Consider the following 17590-nt stretch of genomic DNA (forward strand, 5'->3'; position numbering starts at 1 on the left):
TATAACATTATAGTAAATATGTGGGATTTTCCAGCAGCCATTTGTAAAAAAACAAACAATATATACATATCTATTCCTGGCTATGAATCTGGCAAACTGGACTTTGACTGCAATCCCTTTGATAAAGGTAGACAGTCACAATAACATTTCCCTGAGCAAAGTATATTATGCTATATTTTTCTACACTAATATCCTATATTTCTCACAGTATCGATTTGTTTATGACAAGCTAACAGAGAGAAATTGAGGCATCTGGGCAAATGACAAAGGCTGTGAGCTGGTGTTGTGCATCAAACATGAAGGCACAGCCTCTCTCCATAAGCCTGCTGCCAGTTATCCCCTCCATGCGTGTCATTTGAGCTGATGGGCTTGGCTAAGTTGTCTCCTCTGGTAAGCGGCGCCAAATAGAGCAGAGCCAGCCAAAAAGACCCAAATGAAATAAGAGCTCTTTACATGTCCGTGCCTTTTCTTTCTATGCTGACAGTAAAGGGCTAATTGAGCTCAGGGCTGTGGTGAGAGTGGACATATGGGAGCAAAAATCAAAGGGGGTGTATTAGTGTCTCTGTCGGTCATGCTTTATAACCTCATTTTCCAGCATCTTTACCAGTAGAAGTCAAATGGGGACAGATGATGGAAAAGAATCAGTGCTTCTATGAAGCTAAGTTAACCTTCCTAAACCTTTCAAATGAAATGTTCCCTTGTATTTGGCCAAAAGCTTGTGCTTGTTTTCAGTTGGCATTATTGTAAAAGACAACAGATGATTGAAACAACATGATTTTATCTACAGTCATTTAAAATGACCAAAGTGAATGTTGCACGTGGCTGTTGACAGTACATTCTCTGTAACCACTAACCTACTCTTCCACCCATGACTAGTATTTCAGAATTTAAGGCTTTCCACCATGGGATTGTTTTCTAATTCTGCTCATGATGTGATCAAAGTAATTTTATATAAAGTAGTTTTTGGTAGATACCGGAGCCACAAAATCCAAATTTGGGCACACTGGACCCAAAAAGCCACAGACTCTGTGCAGCAAACATGTGAAAACAACTTCAGGTCACTCTCGTGGCAGTCAGTCATGTTAACACACAATATTTGTTACGTTAACACACTTACTAATAACTGCTTATTATTATTCTTAGTATTAGGCTACATACTGTGATGTGGGGTGACTTGACCATTAGTTTGTTACTAGCTAGCAGAGCAATATAGTAAAAAAAATAGTTTGCTTGGATATTAACTGGTAAATTTAACTGGCTAATTTATTGATTTCACCCTTGATTTACCCTCCTCCTCCCGATCTAAGAACACAGATGAGGGAAATGTGAGTGGAGAACAGTCCACAGCAACTCCATCTGCCTCTTGCTTTTGAGTGATCCAATCAGATCTACAAAACAGAAGCTGAAGACACTCTAACTAACATTTCACTGTCACTTTAATGTCTTATTTGTGAAAATACAGTTCTCAAAATTGCTAACAAGCAACACTATAGCCTAAAGACTGAGTTCTTGTGGTAAAACATAACATTGGGACTTGGCCCTGTCAGAGACTATTTAAGCTAACTTTTTAAGCTAACTTTTAGCCATGATGGCGGCCACTTTCACAATAATTTCTACATTTTGCAGTCACATGCTGAGGTTTGTGGAGGTATAATTAATTATTTGCATTAATCTAAAAACACAAATATCAATATTTGATACTTAACACATTGATTGAATGATCTTCCTACAATGTTAGCCAGCTATCTAGCTACACAGGAAAATATCAGCTGAAAAATAGGCACAAAAATGGGGACGGGGTAGATGACATTTGACCACCTTGTTGTACGTTGACTTACAAAAATAACAACTCTTACTTTGACATATTTTTTCTGATTTTCATGACAAAAGTTAACTGCTCATAGAAACCTCTAACATATCTGTGTCAACAGAAGATGTGTGCAGATGCTGATTGGTTAGGGTATAAATTGTAAGACCTGTCCTTTTTTTCCTTAGTGGAACCGCTGACTGCAACAAGTGCCAACAATGCACCCATGGATGGAATCACTTCTTCTGTTACCCACAAATAATTCCAACACTGTTAACAAAATGACAAAAACAAATTATAGCTGATACTGCTCTCCTAATGTCACTGTCTTTCTTTCCCTCTGCTGAACACTCAGAGACGACATGGGAGAGACCGTCCAGTGTACCTGGGACCCCCAAGACCTCCCTTCGACACAAGAACTCCCTGCCAGCAGGTACTACAAATCTATCTCTCTCCATCTGAACTCTTTATCACTTCCTCAGGTTTTAGTACCCTGGGGCTATGAATTCTCTTAAATTTCCACAGTTTGCACAAAGCACCCACTCATGCACACCGAACACATACACACAGACACTTCCTGTGACTAATTTTATCTGTAGCCTCAACTGCAGAACTAAGGCCTCCACTGTCTTTCTTTTGGCCCTGCCCCTAAAGGCAGATAAACAGTGAGAACCACTAAGGTTTGTGAGATGTCTTCAGCTCAAATGCTTCGTTCATTTGGAGAACTTCTATCATAAACAACTTCTTAGTTTCACCTCAAACCAAACATAAATATCTCTCACACATACTTAGATCATTTTAAAGTCATGGTAAATGCATAGGAAAATGCTTGCTTATGTTGGCTTTGTGAACAATGTTCTTGATACTTTTCTTTTAAGCTGAGGATCTCATTGAACCAGCTGATCACAATTTCCAACTTGCTTATTAAAAAGTATCTGTTTACGAAGTGTAGATTTACTGAATTAAATGACATTTTTTTAAATAAATAAATAATTATTGATTTATGGATTAAATCAAAAAACACAGTTGTTATGTAGAGATGAGTTGTTACTCATATGTAACTGTTCAATAAATGAACTAACAAACCAAAGTAGTTAGCAAATATATGATTGTTTAGTTGAAAGAGTAAAGGAGGTAAAATGGAATATGGTCGACATATTTAACCAGCACTTGATCAAAATGATGTAATATGTATGTAATAATGATCTAAATTGGGAATATTTAAAATCACCTTGTATAAATAATACATTATTCTTCAAATTACCAAACTTTAAGCTAATAACATTAGCATTAGGCCAAATAAGGATTCAGGATTGATTTATTTGTCATTTTTACGATATAGGGTTGCACAATGAAGGTTAGCATAATTGGACATGTCCCATTTCATTCTAAACTGCGTGAATATTACTAACTCTGAAACACATACTTTACAAAGCACTGCAGTTTTTGATACTACCGCAACTTCGTGTTTACATAGTATAGTAATTTACACAGATTACTATGGTGTTTACTAGCTACGACATTCATTAAGTTTAAATGGTGCAACCCAATTTTGCAAGTCACTAGCTAGCAGCCACTAAGAAATTAGACTACACACTCAAACTTAGTGATGGATTTACGTAAACTAGCACAACCCAATCTTTTTGCCTATCTGTTCTTGCCCCATTAACGACATTTATGGAGCTACAAACACTCAGCACTGGCTTGGTTTGACTAAAGATAAGTGAATTCTCCCTGGACCAACACTCGTTCAGAGCACACATCTGCAGACACCAAAGTTCTAATGAAATTTATTTCTCCCTGTCTGTCTTGATCTCTCCCTCCTCCTTTCATTTCTCTCCAGTGAATGGATTTCACTCAGGTGGTAGTCCCTTGCATCATGTGGAGCATTCACACAACAGTCTGGTTAGGAAGAGCAGTACAGAGCCACAGGTAAAGCTGTCTGATCATTGCTATTCCTGTTCCTTGACAACATGACCCACACCCGCCGCATTTTGTTGAGTGAGCAAAGTTTCCAATGATGATCCATATATTTGTCATACTGCTTCCTTTTTTACATCACATAATCTATGCATTCATGCACAGAACACATTATTTGAATTTAACAAACTTAAATGACCCCAGTCATCAAACGAACAGGAGAATCTGATAGAGAGCTTAGAAGAGCTGGATTGACAGCAGCCTAATCAGGCAAATTAAATGAAAACACCTGTGAGGGTGAACCATGATGTTTTTGCCTTCATTTGACTGTCATGCAACAAACTTCCCCCAAGTCGGAATCAAAGTCATTATGAAATGAATACTTTGCTAACCGGATCAGATAATAATAATACATTAATCATCATTAATTGTCTCTCTCTTATAAGTTGTTGTCATATTTTTCGACTTTGATATTGGAATGAATGGATAGCACTTCCAGGTGAAACTCATGTCTATCCAAAGCTTGTGAAGAACTAAGAACAGCCTTGTTTTGAGTTTGACCACCATATTTCACTTCTTCCAATCAAATGTTTAATGCAGAGATTTTGAAAGTGGGAGGTAGGCCACCCCAGGGCGGCTCTAAACTGTTTCACGGGAGACTCGGTGAAAGAAGTCAGAAAATATCACATTAGTTTCTACATAAGTTATCAAAAGGAGATCACATAGAATAGCTTAAATGTGTGTGATTTGTTTAAAGAAAAAGAGTTCAGAGATACAATAGTTTGGGAGAATTTTACTATTAAACCCACTTTCTTAGAGTCAGAAACTAAAACGTCTTAGGACTTTTTAATGTATTTGGTGTCTTGAAGTTGTCAATTGTTGAGTGTCTATGGGATCAGATAACATAATCTTGGCTATGTCTGAGGGGAGGCCCACAGTCTCAGACTTTAGAGGTTCAGAGGAGAGCTGTAGAGTGTCTTTTAACTAGGTCTGGGTTTTGGTACTTTTTTTTTGGATCGTAAACATTTTTTTGTCTGTGCTAAAAAACGTTTGAAGCTGCAATAATACGTTTTTGGCGTTTGACACATTTTAAAGTTGATACGGCTATGTTGGCAAAGAGTTTACACATACAGACACAAAGCAATATTAGCACTCATTTGCAGTTGTGTTTCCGGCTACCTGACATATTTAGTTCCAATATTCACTCTCCTTTGAGCTATGTTTTGGTCTCCATCAACTCCTGAGAAAAATATGTGGCTCTATAGCTGGTTAATGCTCCACTATGTTCACCAGCCAGTCACTGAGTTTATATGTCTGCTTTTTGGTGCTGGGCAGGTAGTGCACAGTCCATACAATATCTTACAAAAGTGAGTCCACATTTTTGTAATGTGAAGGGTGGACAATGTAAAGTAGTGAGTGTACAGCTTGTATAACAGTGTAAATTTGCTGTCCCCTCAAAATAACACTTTACACAGCCATTAGTGTCTAAACCACTGGCAACAAAAGTGAGTACACCCCTAAGGGAAAATGTTGGTGGGAGTGAAGCTTCGTCTTTTATGTTACATGTTTTCATTTGATCCATTGTAAATATAAAAATATTAATTGGTGCTGCTTTAAGGTCCAATTCCCAGCTCTACTTTGAACAATGTAATGATTCGACACTTATATACAGTCATAAAAATAAGTCACAGATAACACACAGCCTGTGTTCGGTGATACTGATATATGATGTAGTCTTTCCACATTTCAGATGATCAAACTCCCTCTCTCTTTTGCCCCTATTATTAATGGCGAGGCTGATGGCAGTTAGAGCAGATTAATCCCTCCTACAGTATCTGCTCCCTTGATCATAATTAACCAGGCAGTCAGGGTGCAGTTATACAGGATCCACCCACCACTTATTCACTCCGTCTCCTCATTTCTCTCCTTATCTGCATCTCGTGCACACACACCTCGTCATTCAAAAAAATATAAACACACATTTGCTACTTTTGCCACCTTATACTTTTCATCTCACTTTATATTTGTACTTCTTTCCTAATACCCTTCATATATTCCCACAATGTTGGTTTATCTCAGGACACTGGAAATTACTCTATTCCAAGCTTAAGTGTTAGAAAACCCCCACTCACACACACACACACACACACACACACACATTCATCCACACTCAAACACAAAGAGAGAAAGCCAACCATGCTTTGCTTTGCTCTGCAGAACTATCCTCCCTACTCTGCACAGCAACACACTTACACACACATATACACCAGCAGCAGAGGCAGAGGCAGGGAGACGGACGCTAACAGTGCTTGCCAGGAAAACAGCTGTGTTTGTGTGCGTGTGTGTGTATGTTGAGCAGTCATGTCTGACACGGAGGAAGGAGGTTTTGACGGCGCGTCCTTCTTCTCTCCGCAGAGCCCGGGATCAACGTCGCCCACCAGGAAACAGAACAAGGAGACCACGGTCACGGTGAGTGGGGCAACTAACGGGAACTCTTAACTAACCATGAACTCACCCCGGCTCTCTACTGTACAGTAGCCCTGAAGGACCAGATTTGATACCAACTGATCAGAGTTTCAGTATTTTTCCCCCAAGTTTGAAAAGGATAATATAGGTAAATGCTATTTCCAGGGGTGTTGATTGCCCAGATACATGTTTGCTGCATCAGTCGTGGACATAAATTAGACACTTTACACATTGGGACAATATACCTAGTAAATTTTGACGATATAACAGCTGTAAATGTGTTTAATGTCCTTTTCAGTGTTGCTTTTTCTACATTTCCTATCTATTCTTTGCTGGGAGAAGTGTTTGGTGCCTGTTTTCAGTTGCTAGTACACAGATACACAGTGACATCATCCTATCCAGCATCCAGATGATTTCTCCTCTGTCAGATCGTCGCATCCTGTTGGGCCTTACGCTTGGTTGCTGTTGTGATGTTATGGATTTCTCTCTGACTTTTTCTGTGGATTTTTTTTTCTTACTGCACATTTAAAATCACCAGCTTGAGATGGGGAGGGTTATGTCTCAGCTTCCATAGCAACCAGTGGGATGCTATTGATAAACATATGGTTATCACAAGAAACATGAGAGAGAGGTGAGGTGAACTACACATGGTGCCAATTTAACTGTTACTGATATTAGTAGTGATTAATCTGTCTGCCAAATAATTGGGCTGAAATCTGGTATTTTGAGATAATTGGCATCAGCGCTAATGATTCCCCCTTGTGAGTATTGTCTTTTCTAAATTTGAACGCAATTCTCCCATCCTAAATGAAAGCAGCATTAAATATATATAGTTATACTATACAGAAAAGGTGTACTAACAAACTGTACCCCATTCTAGCACAGTCCATAGGCCTGTGCATTGTATAATATTAAGAGTGGCTGATTTACCGCTTGAAATTCTTAGTAATGTTTTTTAAACAATGGGTTCTTGATTTCAGACAGAAGCATACAAAAGCAGCTTCTCATTTTTAGTCGACAACTGTTAATTTTGCAAGCTGAAAAGGCAGCTGTCACTGCCAAATTTTATCAGCTTTAGCCTATTGCTTTAGCTAACTCGCGTTAACTCCATGAGTTGGTTCGAAACAAAAGAAAAAGCTTTCAGCGTGAGGGCTAATTCATGAGTTTTGCAAACATAATTCCAACTCCGATAATAAGTTTGGCTGAGGTTGCTGAAGTGTAACTTCCCCAAATCCGGTAGAGTATTAGAGCTGCTAACGTTAGCCTAAACTCTGAGACAGTGGCATCCACTATCAACTCCCATGCAGTGGATGTTCCAGTCCTGAACAAGGCCTTTTCTAATGTAACTTGTAACCACGCAAAATGATGAAGTAAGCTAATGACTGGCTAACTTTTTTCCTGGAAGGTAGCATTAGGTTGCTGTTCTGAGTAGTAAGCTAGTTACCCAGGTATGCTAATGTTAGAGCATAAAGCACGTAATCCATTCCATGCAAGACAACTCATGTGTTTTAGGTGTTTTTGAAAGAAAGGCCAACAACAAATTTCACCCTCCAAAATACTTTGGATACTAAATATCTTTTATTATTCAATATCTGGAGAAATCCAAAGTGTGGCAGGCCTGCCGTGGCTAGTTAGACTGGAGATTGACTGTTTACAGGAAGGGTTATTAAATGGTCTATTTATTGAGGTCACCCAAAGTCAGGAAAAGAAGTGCTGGAAGCAGTGTGTGCGTGTGAATGCAAACAAACTTTTACTGGAGACTTTTAGAAGTAGCCTTGCCCTCTTCTTCACCAAAGGGAGCAGGGGGTCAGTTTTAAGCTCTGCTAACTGTCAACCTCTGGACCTCAGCAGTGATTAAATAGAAAAGCCACTCCCTCAAACAAATTATAAGCCTCATACGCCAGGATAAGGTTGAATTAGAGACCTTTTCTTCTTCTTGCATTTCAATTTGAATATTGGCTCTGGAAAAGTCATCAGCAGAACTGGATTTGTTGATTTACTCTGAAAGTCTCTGGCATTAGACAAGGGTGCTCTCTGGTGCCACAGATTTTTTAAAAATAGAAACAGTGTATCCTGCTGCAAGCTGTTTACCTCCTGAGGTTAATTGGAATGAATGTGAGAGAAGATAAAGCTCTTTTTGTTTGCCCCCGGAGTCTAAACCTGGAGTCTCTTTATCGTGAAGACATGGCTTTTAATTTAGTTTCATTTGGCTTTTCTTTTTTAAGATGTGCGGTTTCTTTCTTTCTTGTTTCTTTTTCTTTCTGTCTTCCTTGTCATAAGAAATTGAGTTGGCAGCTGAAGTATCTGCCGAGTAAGTTTTGCATTTTCATGGTAAACTAGTATTTTTGTTCTGCTAAACCTAAAAGTGATGACTTGTCAAATCCTGACCTTGTGCAGTTGTATCCAAAGCAGCTGTGGCGTCAGAGAATTTTATTATCCTGCGTGACTGCAGTTCATAAAGAGGAGACGGTGGAGATGATTGTCTTCTGTCTTCCCTTCCACAACGGAAGATGTAAAAGCAACGCACCAAGCCCCCTGAGCGCAGAAAGTACCAGAGTGACAGTATTGCGTAGAGCAGAACCAACAGGCTCACAGCAGACAACAGATTCAACCTCACTGCTTCTGGGAGAACAGGCAGAAAAATAACTGCAAGATAATTAAGGGCAATCTTTGGGAATCCATTTTGCTGATTACTCGGGCTAAAGTAGAAGTTCAGAGTGTTGTGGTAGAGAGCTGAATGATGAATCCAAAAAAGGCTGAGAACCACAAGTGCTCTATATTGACAATCGTGTCTCCAAGGACAGGGTGAATAGAGAAAAGTGAATGAACAATGCTGGGTCTGGTAAATGTCTTCTTTACTTTGGTGTGTTTTTGGAGCTGCTGAGATGAGTGTTGCCAAAGCAACAGAGTGCAGACTACCTTGAATACCAGAGCAGAAGTCTGTGAGTTTGTGTGTGTGTGTGTGTCTGTACTTTTACAGTGTGCCTGTCAACACATGGAGCATTATAGTGCTGCTGTACTGTACAGTGGCATCAAAGCAAAGTTGTCTGTCATACTATAAACTGCCCCGTTAAATTGCCCTCCATGTGGTGCTCTGTCTCTTACTCTCTCTCTCTCTCTCTCTCTCTATCTCTCAGATTAACTGTGTGACGTTCCCGTCACATGCGTGCATGCCAGAGCAACAGCTGCTGAAACCGAGCGAATGGAGCTACTGTGACTACTTCTGGGTAAATTCACCTCAACATGTAACAGGCTATAAATTACTTGTGAACAGATATAAGCTAAAAACACAACTTTGGTGTACTCCTCAGCTAACTCCCAGGCTGTGTCTGAAATCGCTCCCTGTCCACTACTTATTTCACTGTATTTGCTGCCAAAATAGTTAAGTTCATGGCATGTACACTGCTGTCTGCTAACCATCTCACAATGCAATTATATAAATGCAAAATATACAGTCAAGCAGTCTGTCAGTGATGATGTAAAATGATGATGATGATTCATAAGTGTCCTAAATCTCATTTTACTGTTAACTGTATCATATAGGTAGTGGTCTATGAGTGATTTGGGACATAGCCTTTGACTTGATGGCAACATTATGCGTATTGTATACGCCCAAAGCACTGTGGTGTCAAAAACAACATCATGAAAGTGACAAAATCCTTTTTTTTTTTTTTTAATTCATACATTGTTTCTCTGTGTTGAAAAAATCCAATCCTTATCTTGAAAATAACAATGTAAGCATGCCTTAAAAGCAATATACTACATGCATAGTGACAATACCAGAAGCCTCTAAATAAGGGACCGAAAACTGAGCACAGCATTGAGTTTAACTATTACAGATTTTTGATGTTTTGGAACAAGAACTCAACAAACCAAGAGAAAGATGACTAAACAGGGGGAAGGGAAGCAAGGAAAAGATGAAGACACTTTTTAAAAAGAATATTCTTGAATGAGAAGAACTAGCAACCAAAGAAATAAAAACAGTACTTGAAAAAAAGTGATTCTCCATGTGAACAAAAAACAACACTGGATCCTTTTCATCTTTCAACATGACTCCATATTTATCTCAGACTGGCTCTACTGCATACTGAGAATCAGCATTGGCTTTAGTAAGATCTAACAGACAGTGTGGTAGGACAATACATTACATGGAACTGGCTGGAGTGCAGTGAGCCAGCTGGCCTCTGCTGCTCTGTTTGGACACCTTCCACCCCTGCAGTGTAATCTCTACCAGGTGTGGTTTGTGGAGCTAACACAATGTAGTCATAACCACAGAGGAGGTGACAAGAGTGAGTTGAGAAATGAAATTTGAATTCAGCCAGGAGAAACCTTATTTCCCTGCCATGTCTGTGCATAACCAGGTTTCTAATGAGGTTTTAACAGCAGTGCATGTACATGAAAGATTTCGGACAGGAATAGCTCCGCTTTGACAGCAGTGCTGAGATGAAATGAAAGGGCAGTAATCATAGCGCAGCATTCAGAAAACCTTTTAATTAAAATTCTGACTAAAACTAGTATTGACACAAGGTAGTTTCTGTGATGCTACGTGAATTGTTTTCCGCATTAACAGTGCTGGACAAGGTTAATGAGTGGGCATAACAGTGATGCTGTGGGCCGTTGAAACCAAGACAGTCAGCTGAAAGTCGCTAAAACACTCCGTGGGAGTGAAAGAAACTGCAGACAAAATTCTGTGTAGTTTTTTTCACTACAAGTTAGACTTTTTACACTACACACACGTCATTTTATCCATTGTTGACATAAAAATATTGTTGAGTGCAGCTTTAATATGAGTAGTGTTGTGATTACAAAGGCCAGGTCTAGGGAGAAATCTGATTACTGACCTGCTGCATGTAAACATGGATTTTAAAGTAGGCAGGTTACTACAGTATATAATGAATGTAATATGAACTTATTTTTTTCAGCAATATAAATACATTATTCACTCAATCTACATCAAATCAGAGGTGGACTTGCCTGATCGTCTGTTAATGCAGCCTTTATCTGCTCTTGCTGCATTACCTCTCTGTGTTTGAGGGAGCATGCAGCGGGCACGCACCAAGGTGTGATGTTCTCATGTTTGTTTCAAAGTGTTTGTTTGTTCAATGTGTTTCTCGTGTGCTTGCTGTGTTTATCTCCTAGACCGATAAGAAGGATCCCCAGGGCAACGGCTACATCACAGGATTTGAGGTTTTACTGCAGAAACAGCTGAAGGGGAAACAGATGCAGAAAGAGATGGCCGAGTTCATACGAGAAAGGTATGACCTTTTTCATCAACCATCACCCCCTCTCTTTTTTTCACACTTCATCCTCAGGTTACCATGTAAACAATACAGTTATCATTAAACAACCGTTTCCCCTTTTTTGTGCTTATTTATGTACATCACTGTGTTGCACAACACAGGAAACACGCGTGGAAACAGATTGCGTAAAAGGCTGTGTGGTAATGAAACTCTCTACTTCCCTCTCAGGATAAAGATAGAGGAAGAGTACGCCAAGAATCTCTCCAAGCTCTCTCAGATCCCTCTGGCGAGCCAGGAAGAAGGGTGAGTGACCTTCCTCGTTCAAGGAATTCATGGAGAAAGACAAACTTCCTCTTATCACAGAGTAGCTTGTCACACACATGGCTGCATGGAAGATGTGAATCAGCATACACGTCAACACTGGGAAAAGAAGCTATGCAGCCGCCTTGGAGATGAGGAGGCTGTAAATGATGTGTTTTTTGGGAGACTTCGTCCACAGTATATTTTGTAATAATATTAATGTGATATTTTATTGCACCATAGAAGGTCAGGGTCAGCAGCAAAACAACAGTCATAAAGCTGGTAGAGATTCAATACTAGATCATGCACAATCTGGGAAAGATTTCCAAATATATTCATTGCTTTGAAATTTCAAGGAAAAATATCAAACATTCACTGGTTCCAGCTTCTCAAATGGGAAAATGTCTGTGTTTTATATCATTGTTAATTGAATATCTTTGTGTTTTTGACTGTTGTTCCCAGGAAAAAAAAGTAACTAATATATACAGAACTCCGGTGATGAGCATTTCTTCCTTATTTTTGTTAACTTCCTTATAACTGTTAATCTGAACTGCAAGTATACAGCAGCATTTGCAGCACATCCATTTAAAGTTAACCTGTGTAACTTCACACTAATGTCGAATTAGTTGCCCAATTAGCCAGTCAGGCAGACAGTCATTTAGCCAAACAAGCGAGACATCCCGGTGTGAGTACAGCTTTCCTGTAAATCACCACTGCTTTGTTCTCTGCTCTGCAGCATACTTCAGCCATTAAGAGAGAGCAGAGGAGCGGAGGGAGGGAGGAGATGAGGTAGAGAATTAACTGAGGGGGGTGAGATATGAGGAGGCAGACATTTAGTCGTGTGTGTTGGGGGTTGTAGGGGAAAGGAAATACAGGGAAACCCTGCAGGGGAAGAGTTTTGCAGCCACTCCTCTTTTCTTCAGTTTGTGACAGCAGAGGGGATATTGTGCTGAGGGCGAGTCTTTGTCTGATTCTCCGAAGGGGACACAGGAACATGGAAAGTAAACTAACAGGAAGCTGAGAGGGGCACGGCCGACACCCACAAAGAGAAGAAGCTGTGATTTGCACGGAAGCCACCTACGGCATCATTATTAAACCCGTCTTTATTAAGAGATTCCATAAGGACACAGTGAGAGTGCGTGGCAACGTGACAACATGTCACTGCAGCATCAGGAGCTGTAACATAACTTTCAAAAAGACTAGTTTCAAGAGTGATATAGTAAACTTAACCCCGAAGCATGCAAAGAGAAAAATGTATTTCAGAATAAATAGAATTCATGCCGTTTAGAGATAGAGAGGGACATTTGTAATTACCCTAACTGACCAAACAGACCTTATTGGGTCATTATTGGGTTGTTCATTAATTTTTGCCATGTTATGTGAAATGTGATTTAAAGGTACTTGACATACATATTGCTTGATTGATATTTTACGCATATTAAATCCAAGTTAAAATGTATAATGATATTTATTTATTAATTATTGCTGCCAGTTTGCCAGCTGGTTGAGCCAGCTACGCAACAGTTACAGCTACCAAGGTGTAGTAAGTACAAAGTAAATGGGAATATTTAGCAACAACTACTCTCTACGTTAGAACTAGTTTGTGTGGTGCAACCTGTTATAATTTAGTGATTTCCAAATCTCTACTTAGTACACTTTTCTGAGAAGCAAAACAGGGCTCTCAAATTTCATCAAAAGTTTGGAGTGAGATGGTTAGAGGAGGAGCCGCTCAAATATTTGCAGCAGCGGCCCCTCGGCCCCAGCCAATTCTCTCAAGTTTTTACTAGCAGGTAAATTTTACCTATAGTTCATAATTGACCTGAACAAATAGAAATTATAACAATAGCTAAATCTGACTTTTTATATATATATATATTATATTTCAAAAATACAAATGTATCAAAAATAAAAAAAATGTAGAAAACATCTCTAGTCCTTTTTTTGTTTGTTTCAGGTAGCCAAAGTTAAGCCAAGTGGTGGATAGTAACAAAATAGTACTATATTTAAGTACACATTAGAGGTATTTGTACTTTTTGTACTTTATTTCACATTCTGAACATCAGACCAGGAAAGTGGGCAAACACTGTGGTGCAAATGAGACAGCGTGGTTTAGCTAGGCTTACCCTCCTCTGCACTGTTTATGCGTTATAAGATAACCTCTCTTATTAGCATGGTAAGAGAGGGTTAGTGGGATGGAATTGTCCCATATAGAATCCAGATTATGCCAGCCGGCTCTGTCTGCCCACACCCAGAAAAGTGCAACACAATACTTTCATTATTCTCCCCCTCAGCCAGCTCTGTTGTCAGACAGGACAATCACTGTTTTGTTGGTCAGTTCCTACCATCCGACCAGCCGCAGCCCAGAACCAACCATCTATTTATTCCTGAATTTACCATTTGTTTTATTAGAGAAGTGGCCATGAGGCGTGTGACCGCCTTTTATTGCCACCAATCCTGCACTGGATCAGTTCTGTTCAATGGAGGGAGTACATGGCAGGAGATACATTTTCCCTGAGACACAGTATTTTGTTTGCAAGTGTTTGCAACCGGAGACTGTAAGACTGTAGGGACATGGCAGATGTAATTTGCTGAGTGTGAAAATAAATTTGAGTGGTAACTTTTGAAGCTTTGAATCATGAGACATAAACAAAAGGCTTCCTTTCCTCCAGCTCGTATGTTTTCAAGGTGGATAACATAGTAGAGATGGGGGGATAGTAAATGTTTTTGCTCACTAGTAGAGCTATGGAGCAGTGTTTTGCCAGTGTTTTCATGAGTGGGTTCTCCTTTTTTTTGTTCTCGTGCACGTGTACAAGGACGCACATTGACACAATAGACATTCCTGCCTATGGTTTTACACTAACCCTAACAAAGGCGGGGAAAAAGAAGACGGCTTGCAAGTAAACACCAATGTAAACAATGCAGGTTTCAGAAGAACTGACATGTTTGTTGGACACCAAGGATACACACTGGGTTTTTTGGAGAGGAACACTGAATCTAAACTGAAACTTTGTATATTTATAAGAAAACACAGGGCACCTTTAATGAAGTTTAAGTGTCTTCTTTGTTCAGCCATGGCTATTTGTACACGTTTACAACTCTTTTCATTCCAACAAACCAGTGTGCATCCTGCGTAAAACACAAATGTCACTCAGATGTCACATCCACATCAGCTTTGTGCTGTGTAAGCAATGTATGGAATCACAAAACATTTTCAGCTTATCACATGATGTTCAGAAATAATTTCAAGTTTGTGAATCTGATGAGAATAAAGTTAAAAAGAGCTGACCCATTTTTGATGCGGCAGGATTGCAGGTGCCAGACTTTACTCTGACAGTGTCAGGAATGTTTTGGATGTCAGTCTGAGGGAATTCCACACATGTCTTCCATTCAGAGCGATGCTTTGAAGTAACCCGCTTACCCATAAAGGCCGTCAGTCCTGGACCCAAAGCCTTGTGGCTGTGACTGCCTGCCTGCTGGGTGATTGTTTAACAGTCCACAGCTCGAAGAAATATGAAGAGGCGTTCTGTCTAATTCCATTTTCTGTCAGAGATAATTATGAATCATTCGCTTTCTTTAAATCAAAACAAATGTCTGGCCTATTAAAAAGACATGTTGTGCATAATTATTACCTAATGCGCATTGGCTAATTTTAATGCTTATCTACAAAACAGTGCAAGTCTTCTCAGTGTTATTGCCCCCAGCTGTGCTGAAAGGGTGAACTCATGGCTGAGAGAATAAGCTCAGCCATATCTCATGGCCCATACATCCTAATCATCTGTTGAACTGGCTGTGGACCCCATCTGTGTGTGAGTGTGGGTTTGTGTATATGTGTGATAGGATTCACCCCTGCCTCCCGTTTCCCCAACACTTTCCACCCTCCCTGCATGCCTGCATGTAAAAGTGTGTGTGGTCCTTTCTTGTGTAAGATATTAAACACACTCTCCCGGACCCACCTCCTTATCTGTTCTCAGAACTCTGGGGGAGGCTTGGGCCCAGTTGAAGAAGAGCCTGGCAGACGAAGCTGATGTTCACCTAAAGTTCTCCTCAAAGGTAATTCATTACACTTTTCTCCACTTCTAATTAGCTGTTATTCACATAAAGTCTCTGCTCACGTTTTCCTAAAAAGCTAATGCTCCAACTATTGTTGATAATAATGATAATACACATGTTGGCTGTAACTAGCTAGCAATGTACACACCAACCAACTACATGTGTGGAGCTTCTAGAGCCCGACCGATATAGGTCTTTGGGGGCTGATGCCGATATTAAAGTGAAAAAGAGCCGATTTATGAGCCGATATTTCGATATTTCAAATGATTTGGATAGTAGACCCCTTTCCTGTATAAACTACACTTAGAACAGGCCGATATTGAAAGCTGGTATGTGTGTGTACTATAAAACCTTTTCCTAAATGGATTATGTTAATAAAAATAGATTACAGTCTGAAAAACTGAACATGTAAACAATTGCACATCAATAAATCCTTGCTGCTAGAAGGTGCAACTTTTTCAGCCATCTGTAAACAGAGAGAGTGAGAGAGAATAAGCATGTATTTCACTTTTCACATTATCTGCCATAACTCAATGTTGCATAATCACATCCAGTTCATTCCTGGACCAGCTCTCTTTAATTCTAATCAAAGCTACAAGAAACCATTTCTCAACCACCATCTGTCCAAATCAGGCCGTCTACAATAACATTACAGTGACCTGCTGTTGAATGCATCTAATACTACATGGCTGTCTACAACGAGGACCTGAAACTTTGTCTGGCAGGAAGCCATGTTAGATGTTTGTTCAGATCACGTTTATCCGCTGTTTGTCCTCTCTGGTTCTATCATTTCCAACATGCCGACTAAAACTACAAACGGCTCACAGATATATTTAGAATACACCAGAAACTCATTACAACGTTGGTGCTCCTCCACTGATAAACACAGCATTAGCTTTGTTGCTAATTTAGCAACGGGCAGTGTTAGCTGCTGTAATGTTACGTGATTTTAGAGAATATATAGTAGTGATGAACTAGGGACAAAGGAGAGGACCATTCGCTAGAACTGCCACACTGTTTCAGAAATAAATCCACAATCACGTCTGTCAGCAGCGTAGCCTCCAACTCTCAACTACCGTAACATTAAAATGCTGCTGTGAGCCGGGAGAGTGCAGTGAAAAACGGGAGGGTTAGCAAGTAATAAATGTTTTAAGGAGAGGTGTGATTGGGGCTGTTTTTATTATAATTTATTTCATGTAATTAATGACAAATGACCAACTCACCGCTAACACGGTCACTCTGCATGTTGTTTCTACTGTGCTCTGGTAGGCTCCGGTGAGCTGATTGTTTTCTTCTGTGGTTTTTGTGGTGAGGCAGTGTTGTTAACAGAGGAGCTGCAGCGTGCCCTCTGGTGGGCAAACTATGCAACACTCATGACATGAGTAAAGGATCTGACTCTTTCTTTTTCTTTTTTCAGTCATATATCTGCTGTTATAAACGGCCGATGCCAATTAAATGCAATAAGCTCATATCGGTCGATAATATCAGCCGGGCTCTATTTGCTTCCGCTGTGGTTGTGTGGCAGTTCAGACTCTCCGGCATCTCTGAATTTCGCTTCATGCTCAGTGTCTGTCCGCAACTTAACCAAGTTAAGCAACTTGTATGGATGCAACGAAGTGTAAATGGGAGCTATGATGGTCAGTCATGCGAGGTTTGACAGAATAATGATTTAAAATTGTAACATAATTCTGGGGACCATCTTTCATTCACAGTGGCACAAAAGTGTTAATACATACTGACATTAAAAACTGAAAACATTAAAAAGAAAAAAACATTGAAAATCCAATTACGATTTACAAAGAGGTCT

The 17590-nt window shown here is 39.7% G+C and overlaps 1 protein-coding gene across 1 annotated transcript in view; it reads left to right on the forward strand.

The window, feature by feature from the left end:
* gas7b (growth arrest-specific 7b) overlaps positions 1-17590 on the forward strand; it is a 55307-nt gene that overhangs the window by 26124 nt on the left and 11593 nt on the right. Inside the window, exons 3-9 of the mRNA XM_038734991.1 lie at positions 2163-2240; positions 3651-3739; positions 6143-6196; positions 9331-9420; positions 11333-11448; positions 11662-11736; positions 15705-15783. Coding sequence (XP_038590919.1) covers positions 2163-2240; positions 3651-3739; positions 6143-6196; positions 9331-9420; positions 11333-11448; positions 11662-11736; positions 15705-15783 — 581 coding nt within the window. The remainder of the gene's footprint in view (positions 1-2162; positions 2241-3650; positions 3740-6142; positions 6197-9330; positions 9421-11332; positions 11449-11661; positions 11737-15704; positions 15784-17590) is intronic.

This window comes from Micropterus salmoides, unplaced genomic scaffold, assembly GCF_014851395.1.
Source record: "Micropterus salmoides isolate LMB-PRFRI ecotype aquatic unplaced genomic scaffold, ASM1485139v1 Ms_hic_scaffold_21, whole genome shotgun sequence".
NCBI lineage: Eukaryota > Metazoa > Chordata > Actinopteri > Centrarchiformes > Centrarchidae > Micropterus > Micropterus salmoides.